At 46.8% G+C, this 17,265-nt stretch overlaps 1 protein-coding gene across 1 annotated transcript in view; it reads right to left on the reverse strand.

The window, feature by feature from the left end:
* RETREG1 (reticulophagy regulator 1) overlaps positions 1-17,265 on the reverse strand; it is a gene marked incomplete at both ends in the record, with an annotated part of 106,364 nt that overhangs the window by 66,418 nt on the left and 22,681 nt on the right. Inside the window, 2 exons of the mRNA XM_084233894.1 lie at positions 7,139-7,169; positions 11,967-12,073. Coding sequence (XP_084090020.1) covers positions 7,139-7,169; positions 11,967-12,073 — 138 coding nt within the window. The remainder of the gene's footprint in view (positions 1-7,138; positions 7,170-11,966; positions 12,074-17,265) is intronic.

The following is a 17,265-nucleotide window of genomic DNA, read 5'->3' on the forward strand; positions in this document are numbered from 1 at the left end:
TAATATTCTGAGGAACCTCCACACTGTTCCCCATAGAGGATGAACCAGTTGACTTTCCTACCAGCTGGCTACAGGACTGTTCTTTCTCCATAACCCGCCAATATTTATTGTTCCTGAGGTTTTTGATATGGGTCATAAGACGTACTACTTTTGAAATCAGGGGGGAAAAAGCTATATTTAAAATCCCCTGGGCAGATAGGACTATAAATAACCATGTTTGCAGGCAATAAATGGGAGAGAGGAAAGGAAAGGAGGGAAGGCAGGAGGGAAAGCAGTAGGGAAGGGAGGAGGAAGGGCTTCAAGCACCTGTGAAATGTTAATTTATATTCACATAAATAGGCCAGGGCAAGCCAGGAGAAATGTTAGTGTCCAATCATTCTTCCGTCTTTGGTAATTTAAATTTACTGAAGCAACAAGGCTATTAGGTAACAATTTAGCCTAGTTTCATTGTTTTATATAATCACAAATGACCTTCAGCCATTTTCAAATCCTTAGGAACTCAGGATCTCCTACCTTATTAAATCTAATAGATATTAAGAATATCTGAAAATGTGGATTAAAATGATCAGAGTTGGAATTTTCATTTTTCATCAAATGGCCTTGGGCACCCGGGCACCACCATGATAAAAGGCCACACCCCCACTTTTCATCACACAAAGATGTGGGCGCCCCAAAATACAGAGAAAATGGTGCTAGGATTCACAAAGCATCAGGCTATTATGGAATTACCCCAAGGTAAAGGAACGTGAAGAACTGTCATAAACAACAAAAATGGTGGATTATAATAAACTACATGATTGAGTGCCTGTTTACGAGGGAACCCTATTAAGTCACACATGGGTGGCCTAAGGGCGGCGTCCAAACGCACAGAGGGCCTGCCCCCTGGTTTCCTGGTTTCCCGGACTTATGAATCTGTTCGAGTTTAAGAATATGTTCTCAGGAAAGGCCTGTGTAACCAGGCACAGGTCTGACAATTTATTACCTTGACAGTGCAGCCACCGGGCTAGGAAATGAACTTCCCATTTCATTTTATGTTTAATGCCTTGAGAAATTCCATGGCAGAGTGAGGGTCTACGTTTCACAGAGGGCTTCCCCTTGAGCTGCAGCCCAGGCCTGTGCTTGCTTCAGTCTCACGGGCTCCTGAGAGAAGAGGGAAGCCCTTAAAGGTTGAGTCTGGGGCATTTGGAGACATGTAAAATACATTTCATTCACCACTGAAGCTAAGAGGGAAGAAGCAGAATTCTCCTCAGCACTGTCTCCTCAGCACAGGGCGACATGTAGGCCTTTGTTCCACACTTGTCTTCAACGCGTCAGATGGACAACTTTAAAAAGTGATGGGAACATTCTGGACAAGTTCTCAGAGCAACTTTCAGAACGAATCTCAGCCGCTCTGGCCAAGAGCCCCTGTCCACCCATCGATGAATGGCTCTTTCTCTCCTCAGAGAGAGGAAGAAAGGGCTCTCACTGTCCATTGTGCAGCCTGACTACAGAGCCCTGCACAATTATGATTTTTTAAAAGAAGAATGAAAGGCCTATTTGGGTTTTTATTTTGGCCAGCTCAAAATGGCACTGAGCTCCCAGGCTAGCCCGGGCATCTTCGAAGATATACCCTGGCTCAGAGATGCTTCCACCAAGCACATTCAGCACATGCTGACTTTGAGTGAATCTTTTTTCTTAAGAAAATACTTCCCCCCCGCCATTTAACCCAATCAATATTTCCTTCCTGGCATGACTGTCTCATAAAACTCAACAAGAGGTGGTCCCTGCCCATAGTTCTGGCTGACGTTAAACTAAAAAATAAATACAGTTTCCAAATAACGTACCTTATTAGAAAGGTACATATAGAAGGTCACAAAATGCAAGTTACATGGGAGACTTTGAAGCATATTAGAAAATACTTTTTTTTAAAGATTTATTTATTTATTTATACAAGCACTGGGTACAGTCAGAAGCACAAAAGGGTGAGAGAATTCACCAGAGCCAGAGCGGGGAGCAGAGCAGGCAGACTGACGAAGTACACTGCTGAGGGGAGCAGCGGGCGGCAGGAGAGGTCTGCGCACCATGTGGGACCCTCCTCCGGTGGCCAGGGAGCAGCCAGGGATCGAACCGGCACTGCACACAAACCACACAGGCTGCGGGCAGCTTCACAACCCAGCGCTCAACTGCTGCGCCACCGGGGAGGTCCCTAGAAAATACTTTTAAATGTTGTAAGTGTACAGTGTAGTCATTCCAGGCACAGCTCCAGAGTCTGACAGCAGAGATGGGAGCAAACTTTTTTTTAAAGATTTATTTTTATTTATGCATACAGCAACTGGGGTGCAGGCCAGGGGTGCAGGGAGTGAGAGGATTTACCAGAGACAGAGTGGGGAGCAGAACAGGTGGATCTACTGAAGTACACTGCTGAGGGGAGCAGCGGAGAGGCAGGAGAGGTCTGCTGTGCCATGTGGGTAGCTCCCTGGCCGGGGATCGAACTCGTGCTGCAGTGGCTGCCAATAGCTTCATAGTGCTGACACTTAACCCCTATACCACCAGGGAGGCCAATGGGAGCAAACTCCCAGGGACTATTTGATGCGCCCTGTCCATAGAGCTGTAACATGATTCATAAACAGAGAGGACAGTTTTCACACTGAACGCTATTCCTCAGAGGAGACAATGAGCAAATGCTAAATGACTTCACTTTTATTGGAAGTTTAATGTCATTCTCAAAAACTTAATTAATTAGGTCCTCCCCGGTGGCGCAGCGGTTGAGCGCTGGGTTATGAAGCTGCCTGCGGCCTCTGTGGCACCGGTTCGATTCCCAGTGCTCCCTGGCCACCGGAGGAGGGTCCCACATGGCGCGCAGACCTCTCCTGCCGCCCGCTGCTCCCCTCAGCAGTGTACTTCGGTCCTTCTGCCTGCTCTGCTCCCCGCTCTGGCTCTGGTGAATTCTCTCACCCTCCCGCGCTTCTGACTATACCCAGTGCATGTATAAACAAATAAACAAACAAACAAACAAACAAACAAATAAATAAATAAATAAATAAATAAATAAATAAAATACGTGCCTCTTTAAAAAAAAAAACTTAATTAGACATCTCTTACGTCAATGTTCCAATTTGTTCTGGACACATGAGCTGGGACAGCCCAGGACTTGGGTTTTACAAACAGATTCTTGCCTCCCCACACCAAATAGAACTATAACAACTAGGATGCCTGACTGGCAGCTGCTTCTCTGAGAGCAGGTGAGAGAGAGGAGCAAGGGAGAACACAAGATAGAGAGATTTCCTGCAACTGGACCGAGTTAAAGGCAAAAAGCTCACGACCAAGCTGGTGCTAGAACAACTAACTTTAATTCTCTGCTGTGCTCCCCAAAAGCTCACTGAAGGTAGGACAGGGAGGCCCAAGGTCCTTGTGACAGGAGGGGCTACGCTGGCAAGTCGCCTCCTTCTTTCTGTGAAGACCACCCTGCCAGAGAACAGGGGTCTGAGGTCTGTTAGAAGATCCCAGCAGCTCAGCCTGAACTGTCAGAATCTTTGATTACCATGAAAAAAAGGTCTTTCCGTGTAAGTTGGCACTGAGAATAAAGCAAGATTGATGAGACTCGCTCCTTTACCTGGGTTATAATGCACAAACAAAAGTTAAAGAACTCGGAAAAGACATTTTGAATGACCAGCATATATATACACATACATACATACATATATATATATATGTGTGTCATTTCTCTCTCATCTCTACCGACTTAGAAAAACCTGGTCAAACTGAAAACAATTTTATGTTCTCTAAAGGTAACACAATTTCTCCCTTGTTAAGAGAGGATTTTATTTGATCAGCTGCCACGGCCACGTGCAGAAATAAAAGCCTGTATGTACCCAAGGATCAGGTTTCATTTCGATCCTGGGAATGAGTCATAAAAGATGCTAATTTGGGTCGGTTGGCACACTGGTCTGTATGAAATCTGGTTGGACTGCAAACCTGGTGCTTACTGTTTATTAAAGAAATAGGTCAAGATCAAGCCCTTCTTAGAATCTACCCACCAAGAATCACATTTTCACAAAATGAGGTTTCCAGGTACGACATTATGTGAGTGGCAGCTGATGAAAATCATCCCATTTGTGTTGTGTTGACAACAGTGGACTTAGCTTTGGCTTCCTGGTATGTGCTAGTTAAGTGTAACCCCCATGACCTCTAGAACTACCATATGTCCGGGTACATGAAACACTCTAACCACCTGCATAAATACAAGTGAACCGCCTGCTCTTCATGCTAACTTTCTTTTTTAAGATTTATTTACTTATGCATATAAGAACTGGGGTACAGGCCAGAGGTGTGGGAAGTGAGAGGATTTACCAGGGACAGAGTGGGGAGCAGAACAGGTGGATCTCCTAAAATACACTGCTGAGGGAAGCAGCAGGGAGGCAGGAGAGGTCTGCTGCACCATGTGGGTAGCTCCCTGACTGGGGATCGAACTCATGCTGCAGTGGTTGCGGATAGCTTCATAGTGCTGAAGCTTAACCCCTTGCACTACCAGGGAGGCCCCATCTCATGCTAACTTTTGAAGGAAATACTTTAAGCTTGGCTTAGCCTACTGTTGTGCAACCAGCCCAGGCCTGGTAGGTTCATTGTTGATTCGTGCAGATGAAGAGAGAATTTTGGAGCCTTCGGTATCTCTATCATGCCTTTAACGCTGAATCAGGGGACCAGACACAGGCAGACCAGCAGGCAGGGAGGCGACCACTGGGTCCCCCTGCCTGAGAGTGAAGCCACTGTCATCCATGCTCAAACTGAGGAGACCCTTTCATCCCTAACTTCTAGGCCCAGGTGTCAGCATTTACGTATGCGCATGCTCCGTGCTGTCTGGGTCCAGGTGTCCATAATCCTAGGTACGCAGTGAAAGCCCCATGAAGAGCCCGGTTCCTGCAGAGACTGAGCACAAACTAGGGAGCAACACCATAAAGGGGTAATCCAGGTCCCACTGACGAAGCTGGGGATCTCCAGGTCCCCTGTAACTACCGCCGACGACGCTTGGCACCAGCCACCAGGCAGTGGAAAGACCCTACACCCTCATGGCTCATGGGGGCAAAGAATACCTCTCTCTGCTTCTAAGGCCTTCTCATTTTTAACTCCACAAGCCAAGCAGATCCTGCACAACAGGTTCTACAATTCAACTCAATTCTGACACTATCTACCTAGAGGGAGCACCGGATTTCACAGGGGAGGGCTCGATCCTACAAGACCGTCACCCCAGGTGCCCGTGAACGTCCAGGTTGTCACCTTCGCTTCTGATCAACCGGCTGAAGGTCAGGCTCCCACCATCACCTCCTTGGTGATTCATTTGGCAGAGCAGCTCACAGAACTGAGAGAAGCCAACCCGATCGCCAGTTGATTGTGAAAGGCTGCAGCTTGGGAGCAGCTAGATGGGAGAGACGCACCGGCAGGGCCAGCACGGGGTCACCAGCTTCCCTGCCCGCTCCAGGCGCCCACTCTCCCCAAACCCCACGGTCACCGCTCCAGAAGCTAGACCGCCCGCTTCCTTACAGGGGCACAAGGCATCAAGTGATGGGGCAGCCGTGACTGAACCCACTCTCCAGCGCTCTCCCCTTCGGGTCAGTCCTGGGCGGGACTGAACATTACAACCGTCTAATCCCACGGTTGGGTCCCCAGGCAACCCGCCCCCGGTCTTGGTTACCAAAGGGCTTCCCAAAGTCACCTCATTAACACAAGACACCTTTACCATGCTCACCAGTCAAGAAACCCGAGTGTTTTAGGAGTTCTGGGCCACAAAAGGGAAGAGGCCAAGTGTGCGTATTATTAATTCACAAACACAGAAACCCCTTCAGCTGCCTGCACGCCGCACAGACCAGAGCAGCAGCCCCGGAGAGCCCCGTGAGACAAAGGGCTCCCGGAGCTGTGCCCCCGACCCCCTGCCCTGGCCTCACTCCCTCATGAACAAGGTTCCACCCCCAGCACCCCCACCCCAGGCACTGGGACCAGATTTTGCTTCTTTTATCCAGTGTCTCCCTCTGTCAATGAGTTTCACGGCAATTTCACATCTACCCAATAAATTTGGGGCCCCAAAGTAATATTAGAGTTGTAAACTATTCATAAAATTAGCCTTTTTCCACCTGAAACTGGAATTCTCTATGAATGCCGCCTCTGAAGGCACATTTCATACAAGGCCAGGCTACATTTTTCTCATAGGATTTTTAATGGCATTATTTTCTCCTCATTTCCGAAGCCTTATTTCACGCTGTCTACTCTGATAGGAGCCAAAACCCCCAACTATCTCTCTTTAAGTCTCTGAAAGACATTCTTTATTCTGAAAAAAATTGGCTCCAATGACGTGCATGGGAGACAATTCGATATTGTCCAACAGATGCCATGTGTTGTCTTCTACTTTTTTTTCGCTTTGCATTTCAGTTTAAATGCTTTCTATGATCTGTCTCCAGTTCCCACATTTTCTTACTTATGAGAATATTGTCCAGGCCAAACATTAAAAAACAAACCCAAAACATAGCTACACAAACGCACGTGACTGCACAGTCATCTCCCCACTGCTCATGTGCAGTCAGGAGGGGAGCTGTGTTCCCCTCATCAGCTGCCTCAGCAATTTTGCATTGGGAAATAGCACCTGTACTTCAGGCAAGTGAAAAGGGAGATGCTCTGTCCCCCGCTGGGCAAGGAGGCGGGAGCTGGGCCTCACTGCTGGACCAGAAGCCTAAGGGCTTCTCCCCCTCCTGCTGGCATCCCCCGCGCCAAAGCCCTCTCCACGCCAGCCCAGAAAACCCCACAGGAATGCTCCACCAGGGCTCCCCTCCCGCGACAGCCATGCTGTTCACATGCCAAAAAGAAGCCTGAAAGGAAATCCCCAAAGAAAACGCCTCGCTGCTTCACCTGCACTCCTCACACACTGCGACTCACTCATTCGAATATGTTACCCAACATTACAGCAGGACGCGAAGTCTCTACAAGGATGAGTCCCGATTTTATTTTCCCCTAATTTGATTATATTTTCCCAACATTTCCACTCTTGCAAAATGATGACAGGATGTAGGTCCCTTCAACAGAATGCTATTTCAGAAACGCAGCCCGCACTGCCCCGCCCCACACCCTGCCCACCATCAGCCGCCACATCAAGACAATTTTCCAAGGAGCGTACCTCTCACTGAGACTCCTCCACAACTGCGCCCCTGCAACGAGAAGAAGCAAAATGGGAAACATTAGGGAGGCATTTTTCTCCTGAGTCAGCTCTCAACTTAGAGATATTCTGAGCTATTTTAAAACGTATGCTTAGCTCTTTAAATTCTAGACACTATGAAATTATATAGTATCGCTCTGGTACTGTGACTAATTCAGATAATGCATCTGCAAATATTGAGATTTTGCTACATGCAAACTTGGGTTAAGGACCATGGGAGACAGGATGCTGCATCACAGCTGGCCCTGCCTTGGGGACTCTACTGTGCAGGTGAGACAAGAGCGTGCGGTCAAAAGCGTGCACCCCAGGGAAGGGGTGCAATCCATGAGAGTTCAGGGGGGAAAAGAACATTTACCCAGATCGTATTTTCTTTTTATTCCCCAATGACTTTCTCCACGGGACAATTTTTTTTGTTTGTTTGTTTTTTGTTTTTGTTTTTTCAAAGATTTATTTATTTATGCATACAAGAACTGGGGTACAGGCCAGAGGTGTGGGGGTGAGAGGATTCACCAGAGACAGAGCGGGGAGCAGAACAGGCAGATTGACTGAAATACGCTGCTGAGAGGAGCAACGGGTGAGTCAGGAGAGGTCTGCTGCGCCATGTGGGTAGCTCCCCAGCCGGGGATCGAACTCATGTTGCAGTGGCTGAGGATAGCCTCATAGGTTTGGTCTTTACCCCTTGAGCCACCAGGGAGGCCCCCCACTGGACAATGTTTTGATATACTCGCAGCTATCAGCTTGAACAAAGTCAATACTTACACTGAACTTCTCTGAGGCTGTTTCTGCATTTTCCACCCAACAAATGCCCAAAATGTTGTCTCTTTTGTTCTTCTGCCTCCCCCATCACAGAACTATGTGAAAATTCTTAAAATTAAGCCCCAGGAAAAAAGTTTCTCTAAATATCTTTGGAGAATTACACAATTGATCAGAATTACACAATTGCTCTAGTTTCCCTTTTTGCCTCAGCTGCCAGTAAGCACAGGGGCAAATCTTTTGTTCAAATTAGGTCAGCATGTTAGACTTCTCTTCTGCTAGATCTCTTTATTTTTTTTTTTAAGATTTATTTATTTATACAAGAACCAGGGTACAGGCCATATGAGTGGGAGGGTGAGAGGATTCACCAGAGACAGAGTGGGGAACAGAACAGGCAGACTGACAAAATACACTGCTGAGGGGAGCAGCAGGCAAGAGAGGAGAGGTCTGGCGTGCCATGTGGGACCCTCGCCAGCCAGCCGGGATCGAACCTGGCTGCAGAGGCTGTAGACAGCTTCACAGTGTGGTGCTCAACCACCTGTGCCACCAGGGAGGCCCTCTTCTGCAAAACCTCTTTAAAGCAGTTTTATTTTTTATGTTCTTTAGAAGCTGCCTTAAATACTTTGGCGTTCAATGGGCATATCAAAACAAAGCAAATATACAACTCAAAAAAATTCAAGGAATCATAAGTACTAATAAGGTCTCAGCTAAAGTTGAAAAGTTGGATAGACTAAATTCTAGGGGCAACAATTTACCTTTTGACATTTCTGACAACACTGTGGCCAAGAAAGCAGATGTCATTAGGAGCTGTTTGCTTGTTTGATTCCTTTTGTTATTTAAAACTAGAATAGGGCCTCCCCTGGTTGCGCAGGCGGTTGAGCGCAGCACTGTGAAGCTGTCCGCAGCCTCTGCATTGCAGGTTCGATTCCGGCCAATCAGCAAGATACCCACATGGAGCGGCAGACCTCTCCTGTCTAGCCAACTTCTCCCCTGAGCAGAGTGTTTCAGTCAGTCTGCCTGTTCTGTTCCCCACTCTGCCTCTGGTGAATCCTCTCACCCTCCCGCACATCTGGCCTGTACTCTGGTTCTTGTATAAATAAATCTTTAAAATAAAATAAAATAAAATTACAATGAGTGTAGTTGATGGAGTGTGGCTGAGAGCAGAACTGCAGTCACTGAGCACAGACCAAGGTGGGGAGCTGCACAGGGTTGAGGGCCAGTGCAATGGGAGAAGCTGAACAGGAAAATACTTAAACTAATGGTAAAGAGCTGGCTGAACAGCAGCAAAGTGGTCAGAAGGGCATGCTAAGAATTGATATCCAGCCTCCGCAGGGGTGGCAGACACAATGTTTCCCAAAGCTGGGGTCAGAGAGGAGTCCACAGTGGTAGGTGAGCAGACCCAGATTGTCACACAAGCCATCGGAGCATGCAGGAATCAGAGAACGGCACACAAAGGACTTTGGTTTCCTGCCAGTCTAAGTTCAGTGGCAACCAGACCATGGCATCAATGGCCAGCGCAGACTTTGCAGGAGGAAATCATAAAGAGGCAGTGGTTAGAAGCGCTTCCCAAGGGCCGTGGGGCAGTGCAGGGGCCTGCGGAGCGCAGCAGTGAAAGCATCTGAAAGAGCACGGGGGCAGAAACTCCAGTTCTTTTGCAACAAGAAAGAAGAAACTGGTCAAGGAACAATTTAAGGCTGCGGGAGTTTTCCACACTACAGAGAAATCCCCCAGAACTCAAGGGGCCTGATGCACTCAAGCAACACACAGCCAGGAGTGAGTGAGAACCCATCGCAGCAGAGGTGGCCCAGGCTGGAGATCACAACACTGGTATGGGCACCAGACCTAACAGAGTGAGGTCATGACGAGGCATCTCGTACTTTCACTCACCTGCTCTTTAGAGATGAGTGCAATGGCAGGTGGCGTTAAGATAACACTGGGGAGGGCAGGGATATGATAAAATTCTTCACAGCAGAAGTGTAATCTCGTTAGCCAAAAATGTTGCAGACACAGGGAGGCTTGGGTGGAGAGACACTCCCTGTGAGCCCAGGGTCTTGGCGGCCACTCCGCTGTAACTGTGAGCAAGGTGCCAAGGATGGGCAGCAGTGCTGGCCAAAGCATCACAGCAACTGCATCTGGACCAACTTGAAGCTGAGTCTTTGACTTAGAGACCGATTCATGGCAGCAGGCCCCCGACAGACGCGAAGCCAGCCTCCTGCCAACTCTCGCCAGGCTGAAAAGGGTCTTTGTCCTAGAGACTTTCCTGAAGGAGGCAAAGCAGGCACCAGCGCTGCTTCTGTCACTGACTGGGGAGCCTTGGGGAAGCTCAGCCACGACTCCCATTTACTCTTTGTGTTTGTGCAGGAGAAATGCTGAATATACTGCTGTTGTCAGTGACATCGCCCGGCGCAACCCTGATGGACAGACTGGCCTGTGAGCAATGCCCACCCCACAGGGCCCAGGCAGAGAGCCCCTCTTGAGCAGAAGCCAAAAAGGAAGGTGTTCATCTTCAAATTACACCAGAATGAAGGAACTACCTGTGATCCCTGAAACACACTGATAGAAAACACTCCTAAAAATGGCTGACATGTGATTGAGTTTAAGGCCGGTAAAGACCCGCTTACCAGCATACCCGACAGCACCGTGAGAGGGAATCCACAATGGCTGATATCCCAGGTCTCAGAGTCAGCGTGACAGAGAAGGGGGCCTCCCAGGTCTGGCAGACCTCCCCAGTGCCCCGGGGGGATCTCTGGGCGCTGACCCACATGGGCTCTGATGGAAATTATTCCTCGAGGTATGGTTACAGGTAATGAAGTCAGATGCCTCATTATAGGCTGCTCTTAGCTAGTTTTGATCAAATGAATATTATCACATTTAGGTTCACAGGGCTCAACCATTCCAAGGAGGAATTTTTGTCCAGTTACAAAAACTGGCTGTAAAGAAGAGGCCTTCTCAGTAAGGAAAACATGGACCCAGATCCAAATACAGTAAAATTACTCAGAAAACATCTTAAACAAAATGTTCTAATGATTCATGTTCTCCTTTTTAAAATTACTGTTCAAAATTAATTAATTTTTAGAAATACACTTTAAAAAACTTATTTTACAATGACTTCATTATTTTTTTTTTAAAGATTTATATGCATACAAGAACTGGGGTGAAGGCCAGAGGTATGGAGGGTGAGAGGATTCACCAGAGGCAGAGCAGGGAACAGAACAGGCAGATCGACCGAAACACACTGTTGAGGGGAGCAGCGGGCGAGACAGGAGAGGTCTGCTGCACCCAGTGGGTCAGCTCCCTGGTGGGGGATCGACCTTGTGCTCCAGTGGCTGGTGATAGCTTGATAGCCCTGTGTCTTTAACCCCTGCGCCACCAGGGAGGCACCATGGCTTCATTATTTTTAAGCTCTGAATTCACTGTTCTTCTCTATGGAGGCAGAGAAAAATTTTATATAAACTAGTCAGTTTTCCAGTGGTCCAGTTTCATCGTGTGGGGCTGTGAGAAATATTTAACTCTTACTGTTAATCCTCACTGCAGTTTACTTAAACAAAATGGTGTTGAAAATAATAGCACTGCGCCAAAAGACAGACAAACGTCCTGCTCCAGAGCAGTAGTTATGACTAAACATCAGTTAAGTAAATAATAAATATTAACTACATATGTAAAGAAGAAATATTTCATCATCATTAAAAACAGCAAAGTGGATGCCAATGTAATCTGCTATCTTGCTCCTTTTCAAAGGACTACTGGGTTCAGAGATCAGACCTCCTGGCTCTAGAAAACGAAATACCATAAACATGAATTCTTTTTTTTTTTTTTTTTATAGAGGCATGCTTTTATTTATTTGTTTGCTGGTTTGTTTGTTTGTTTTGTTTATACATGCACTGGGTACAGTCAGAAGCGCGGGAGGGTGAGAGAATTCACCAGAGCCAGAGCGGGGAGCAGAGCAGGCAAAAGGACCGAAGTACACTGCTGAGGGGAGCAGCGGGCGGCAGGAGAGGTCTGCACGCCAGTAAACATGAATTCTGAGTGTTCTTACCTCTGGTTCTTGACAAAACCATCTCCCGTATAATTTGCATAATAACACGCCCAAGTAGCAGGACGGAAATCATGTGATACACTCTCCAGGGGGTCAGCGCGAGGAACCTGGAAGAGCAAAGACAGACAATCATTATTTCCATTGGAGGGTTTTCTTTTTTGAAATTAGGTTTCTGCCCCAGAAACCAAAATTACATCCAATAATGACTTCACCTTCAAAAGCACCCTGATGCTACCACGTGAAAGTTATTTCACAGGCGCCCACGTCAGCAAAATCAGAGCGCAGTTAGGCTTGGCTTTCTGCTCCAACCTCTAATCTGGGAGGAGGATTTGCTATTTGGGTCTGGCCCAAATATTATTTGGTCTAACAGATGGAGAACGGAATTGAACTGAAACAGAATTATGAAGGGCTTTTTAAAAGGCAGAGCTGCAGGGTTTTGTAACATGCACAGAGCAGGGACGTCTTCTGTTTTTCTTTAACCATATTCATTTCTTTAACTACTATCTCCTCCCTGCCAATCTCTTCAAAATAGCAATTATTCAGGATCCAATTACTAGTCCTCTCCCTGTAAGATCACTACTCTTTTGTTTATCTGCCCACCTCCTTTTCAGTGAGACACAAGCACATAAGCCTTGCAGCACTATTTATTTTTTTGCCATGAGCTGGCAAAGTTGCCAACTAATAGTAACGCTGGTGTAATCATAACTCATAGAAAGACGGATTTAACAGATAGGTCATTTAGTAGCAGCTGCAAAGGCACTGCGGTGGTAGAGAGAATTGGCACTTCTTCATCAGAAAGACAAAAGCAGACCACTCAAGCAAATCCAAGGTCACCAGGCAGAGGCTGTAAACAGGACAGGAGCAAAGAACAGTAAAGCAGGAATAACTCCAAGTCAGGGCTACAGAGTGATTCCTGAAGTTGGCCTCACAGGGTGGATACAATTTGGGGGAAAACACAGTCTGTTCCAACTGGAGGACACTACATGAAAAAAGATCAGAGTGAGGGAAGCTGGGGTGCCTGGGACATGCCAAGTGGTCTGGGTGGCGGCTGCAGAAGAAGGTGGATAAAGGAGAGAGGTAGGAGACTGAAAAGATTAAGGAGACAGGCCGGGGCAGGCTAAGGCACAGCCTGGATGATGCGCCAGAGCATGTGATCTTCATGCTACCAGCAATAGAGAAAGCCTAATGTACAACACAGGAAAATGAAAAGATGGGTGATTAAAAAACAAAAAACAAAAAAAAATCTGTGGGCAGCTGAGATATGAGATGGGACAGGAAGGAAGCAGACAGGACACCCACTAGAAAGTGATGCAATGTGTTTGGTGAGAAGGGGTCAGCATGAGATGCTGGTGAAGGTGTGAATAAAGCTGTCCCAGAAGGAATGTTCCCCAAGTTCTAGCTCTGGTTCTAACTTTAACTACATGTGTGACCTGGACAAGAAAAATGGGAGGGAAGGATAGGTCAGTGCTCTTACATACTGATCTGCAGTGGCTGGCAGGTTTGGAGCTGGGGAAGCTGAGACTATAGATCCCCAGGCTCCAGGCTCCTCCCCCAGGCCCTCTGAAACAGGTGGTGTAATTAATCGTGTTCACATTTACCAAAAGGGAGAAGTGATGCTCAAGAAGCGCAGAACAAGGGAGCAACCTTAACTGAAATAAAAGCCTCAGCGGTCCTTAGACCAAGAGTTTATTAGAGAATCAAAATGGAGATTTGAACCCAGGAAGCAATCCCACAGATTTCACTCCGAGAATTATTCTGACAATCACAAGTTTGTGTTGTTTATACACCTGGTTATAAACTAGTGTTTGTGGAGAAGGAGAAAAAGAAACTGTAAAAATGTAATTATTCTTTTTTTTTTTTAAAGAGTTATTTATTTATGCATACTAGAACTGGAGTATAGGACAGAAGTATGGGGTAGGGGGAGAGGATTCACCAGAGACAGAGTGGGGAGCAGAACAGGCAGATTGACTGAAATACACTGCTGAGGGGAGCAGCGGGTGAGTCAGGAGAGGTCTGCTGTGCCATGTGGGTAGCTCCCTGGCTGGGGATCGAACTCATGCTGCAGAGGCTGCCGCTAGCTTCACAGTGCTGTGACAACCCCTTGCGCCAAAAATGTAATTATTCTTGACAGCTGGTGTAAGGAACTGGAGTAGCTCAGGCTCTTTAGTGGCCCCACCTCCCCAACCCCCACCACTAGTCTCCATGTCCAACACCTGCGGCTTCGCTTGCCTCCCAGGTTTCATTGTCCACACGTGGTAACATGATGTTATTGCAAAAAACGCTTGGGAGCGTGAGCATGGGGTGTGCGCACCTATGATATGGACACTCCGGCCAAGAAGCCAGAGAGCACAGGGCACGCACACCTGTAATACAGATACCAGGTGAGAGTGAGCCGATCATTACGAGAGACTAGGGAGAGAAAAAGAGAGAAGCCAGAGAGAAATCAAGCAGAACCCACAGGGACTGAGAGGCTTGGTTGCTGCCACCTCCCCACCTCCCTGCCTCTGGTCTGCCTGTGTACCTAGTCCCCTGCGTCAGCATTAAAGGCCCGTCAAATCTACCAAGGATCCCAAGATTCTTTTCTATCTGCCCGAATCAATAATGAGACTGGCCTGGTCTGGGATGGTTGCCCCTACAAATAGTGTAAGTCAGCAGAATTCAACAGAGAGAGAAGACACGACAGCTGGTTTCTGGTTTTCACTGATAGGTTTAGATCTTTTTCTTTCTTTTTTTTTTAAGATTTTTATTTTTTTATGCATACAAGAACTGGGGTACAGGTCAGAGGTGAGGGGGATGAGAGGATTCACTTGAGACAGAGTGGGTAGCAGAACAGGCAGTTCCACTGAAATACTTGCTGAGGGGAGACAGGAGAGGTCTGCTGTGCCCTGTGGGTCAGCTCCCTGGCTGGGGATCGAACTTGTGCTGCAGAGGCAGATGACAGCTTCACAGTGTTGAGACTCAAACCCTTGAGCCACCAGGGAGGCCCTCTTATGTTTGCTTTATTTTTTTTTTTTTTTTTTTTTTTATTACTCAGTTTTTTTTTTTTTTTTTTAATAGAGGCATGCTTTATTTATTTGTTTGCTGGTTTGTTTGTTTGTTTTGTTTATACATGCACTGGGTACAGTCAGAAGCACGGGAGGGTGAGAGAATTCACCAGAGCCAGAGCGGGGAGCAGAGCAGGCAGAGGGACCGAAGTACACTGCTGAGGGGAGCAGCGGGCGGCAGGAGAGGTCTGCACGCCATGTGGGACCCTCCTCTGGTGGCCGGGGAGCAGCCGGGGATCGAACCGGCGCCGCAGAGGCCGGGCGCAGTTTCGCAACCCAGCGCTCAACCGCTGCGCCACCGGGGAGGCCCTCTTATGTTTGCTTTAATCAAGGATTTTTTTTAGTGTTTTGTTCCTGCCTATCAGTTTATGATTAGTGCTTGCTATTGTCTATCATGCTATTATCCCTATTTGACACTAAAGTGACAATTTGCAAAACTTTTTGATGTTCAGTCACAGTAAGAAATTCATTTGCATCTAAATAGATAAAAATGAGACCAAAGTTTCAAAAAATAATATTTATCCTTAAACTCTGCAATGCCTTTGGATACTTTCCACTCAGTTCCATGCTATTTTTATTTATTTATTTTTTAAATTTATTTATTTATGCATACAAGAGCTGGGGTACAGGCCAGAGATGCAGGGGGTGAGAAGATTCACCAGAGACAGAGTGGGGAGCAGAACAGGCAGATCTACTGAAATACACTGCTGAGGGGAGCAGGGGGGAAACAGGAAAGGTCTGCTACACCATGTGGGTTGCTCCTTGGCTGGCAAGGGATCGAACTCGTGCTCTAGAGGCTGCGATTGCTTCATAGTGCGGTGCTTAACCGCCTGTGCCCCAGGGAGGCCCTCCATGCTATTTTTAAATGCTGGCTGTGACCCTCCACAGGGCCCAGGGCTCACTAATGAGCTGCAATTCACGGTCAGCCTCCTGCAGCTCTCAGGGCACCTGCAGTGATTGCATTGCATTAGATGGGCTTGCTTTGCAGAGTCAGGCAGAGGCCAAGGAGAGAAAGTTCTCTCAAGTTGCAAGGTCTCTGGAGTTAACCTGGAAGCCATTTAAGTATCTTTTAAAAGGTAAAGAAATGCAAAACCAAGTGAGGTGGTGAACGCCATTCCCTAGTCCTTTAGTAGAAATTATAAACTTCCAGGAATAGAAAAACTAGGTCCAGACAGGGCTTGACCCACAGTCCCAGCTGCCAGAAGATCTCACTGAAGGGCACCGTCATAGCAGCCCCAAGGAGCTGGGGACGCCCGCGTGTTCTGTTCAAGTTGGCATCTTCGAGGGTCTCGTAGGTCATTAGGAACCCACAGTCAGACGAGAAGGTCACCTCCAAACCTCCTTAGGAAGGCGCTGCCAGAGTTGTGCAGGATCACAGAGCTGTGTCCTGGGCAGCTTAGCATCTCTTAACCCCCCAAATTAAGTACAGAAATGTAGAGAAGCAAATCCCTAGTTAATGATTAGTGTTCAATGCACTTTTGGTATTTTATACTATTTAAGGTACATGGTTTCAACATGTATAATTTAGTCTTGTAATCAAAATCTTAGAAACAGTAATGAGTTTATTGTATTCACTTTATAGGAATCACCTAATAGTTGAGAAAGCCTGGATTACTAAATTTTCTTTTCTATTTTTTTTTAATAAATTTTATTGTTATATTCCCCATACAATTGCAGCCTCCCCATTCTGACCCCAATCCCTCCCCTCCCGCCCCCACCCCCCTAAAAGTGTCTCTGGTTCATAGTTTTTTGTTGATTTTGATTTTCACTTTCTTATAGTTATTCATTTTCCTGGTCCCTTATTTAAGTTTTCTAGATTCCTGCTATGAGTGAGACCATACTAAATTTTCTTTTAATCTACTTAGGTAAACACAAACCATACTCAGAGAAAGATGTCAGAGCATGAAACGCCTCACAGCTCTCCATTCATGGCTGATCTGGTTTCTTTTATAATCCCTCCACCTCCGCCCCACCGCCGCCAAGATGTTTTGAAGTAAATCCCAAATGACATATAGTTTAATTTGAAAATATTATTTTTCTTCAAAAAGGATGACTTAACCTAAAAATACCAATATCAAACCTCAAAAACTGTTTGAATTCCTTAATGTTATTCAATATCCTGTCAGCATTCATGTACACACACACACACCCACACCCCCCCCCACACACACACACCCCGAATCCGGATCTGAAAAAGTCATGCACTGTAGTTCTTCTGGAAGCAGCAGACTCATCTGTCAAGTTTTCCAGAGTCC

The sequence above is a fragment of the Talpa europaea genome (genome assembly GCF_964194135.1).
Source record: "Talpa europaea genome assembly, chromosome: 5".
NCBI classification, from domain to species: Eukaryota; Metazoa; Chordata; class Mammalia; order Eulipotyphla; family Talpidae; genus Talpa; species Talpa europaea.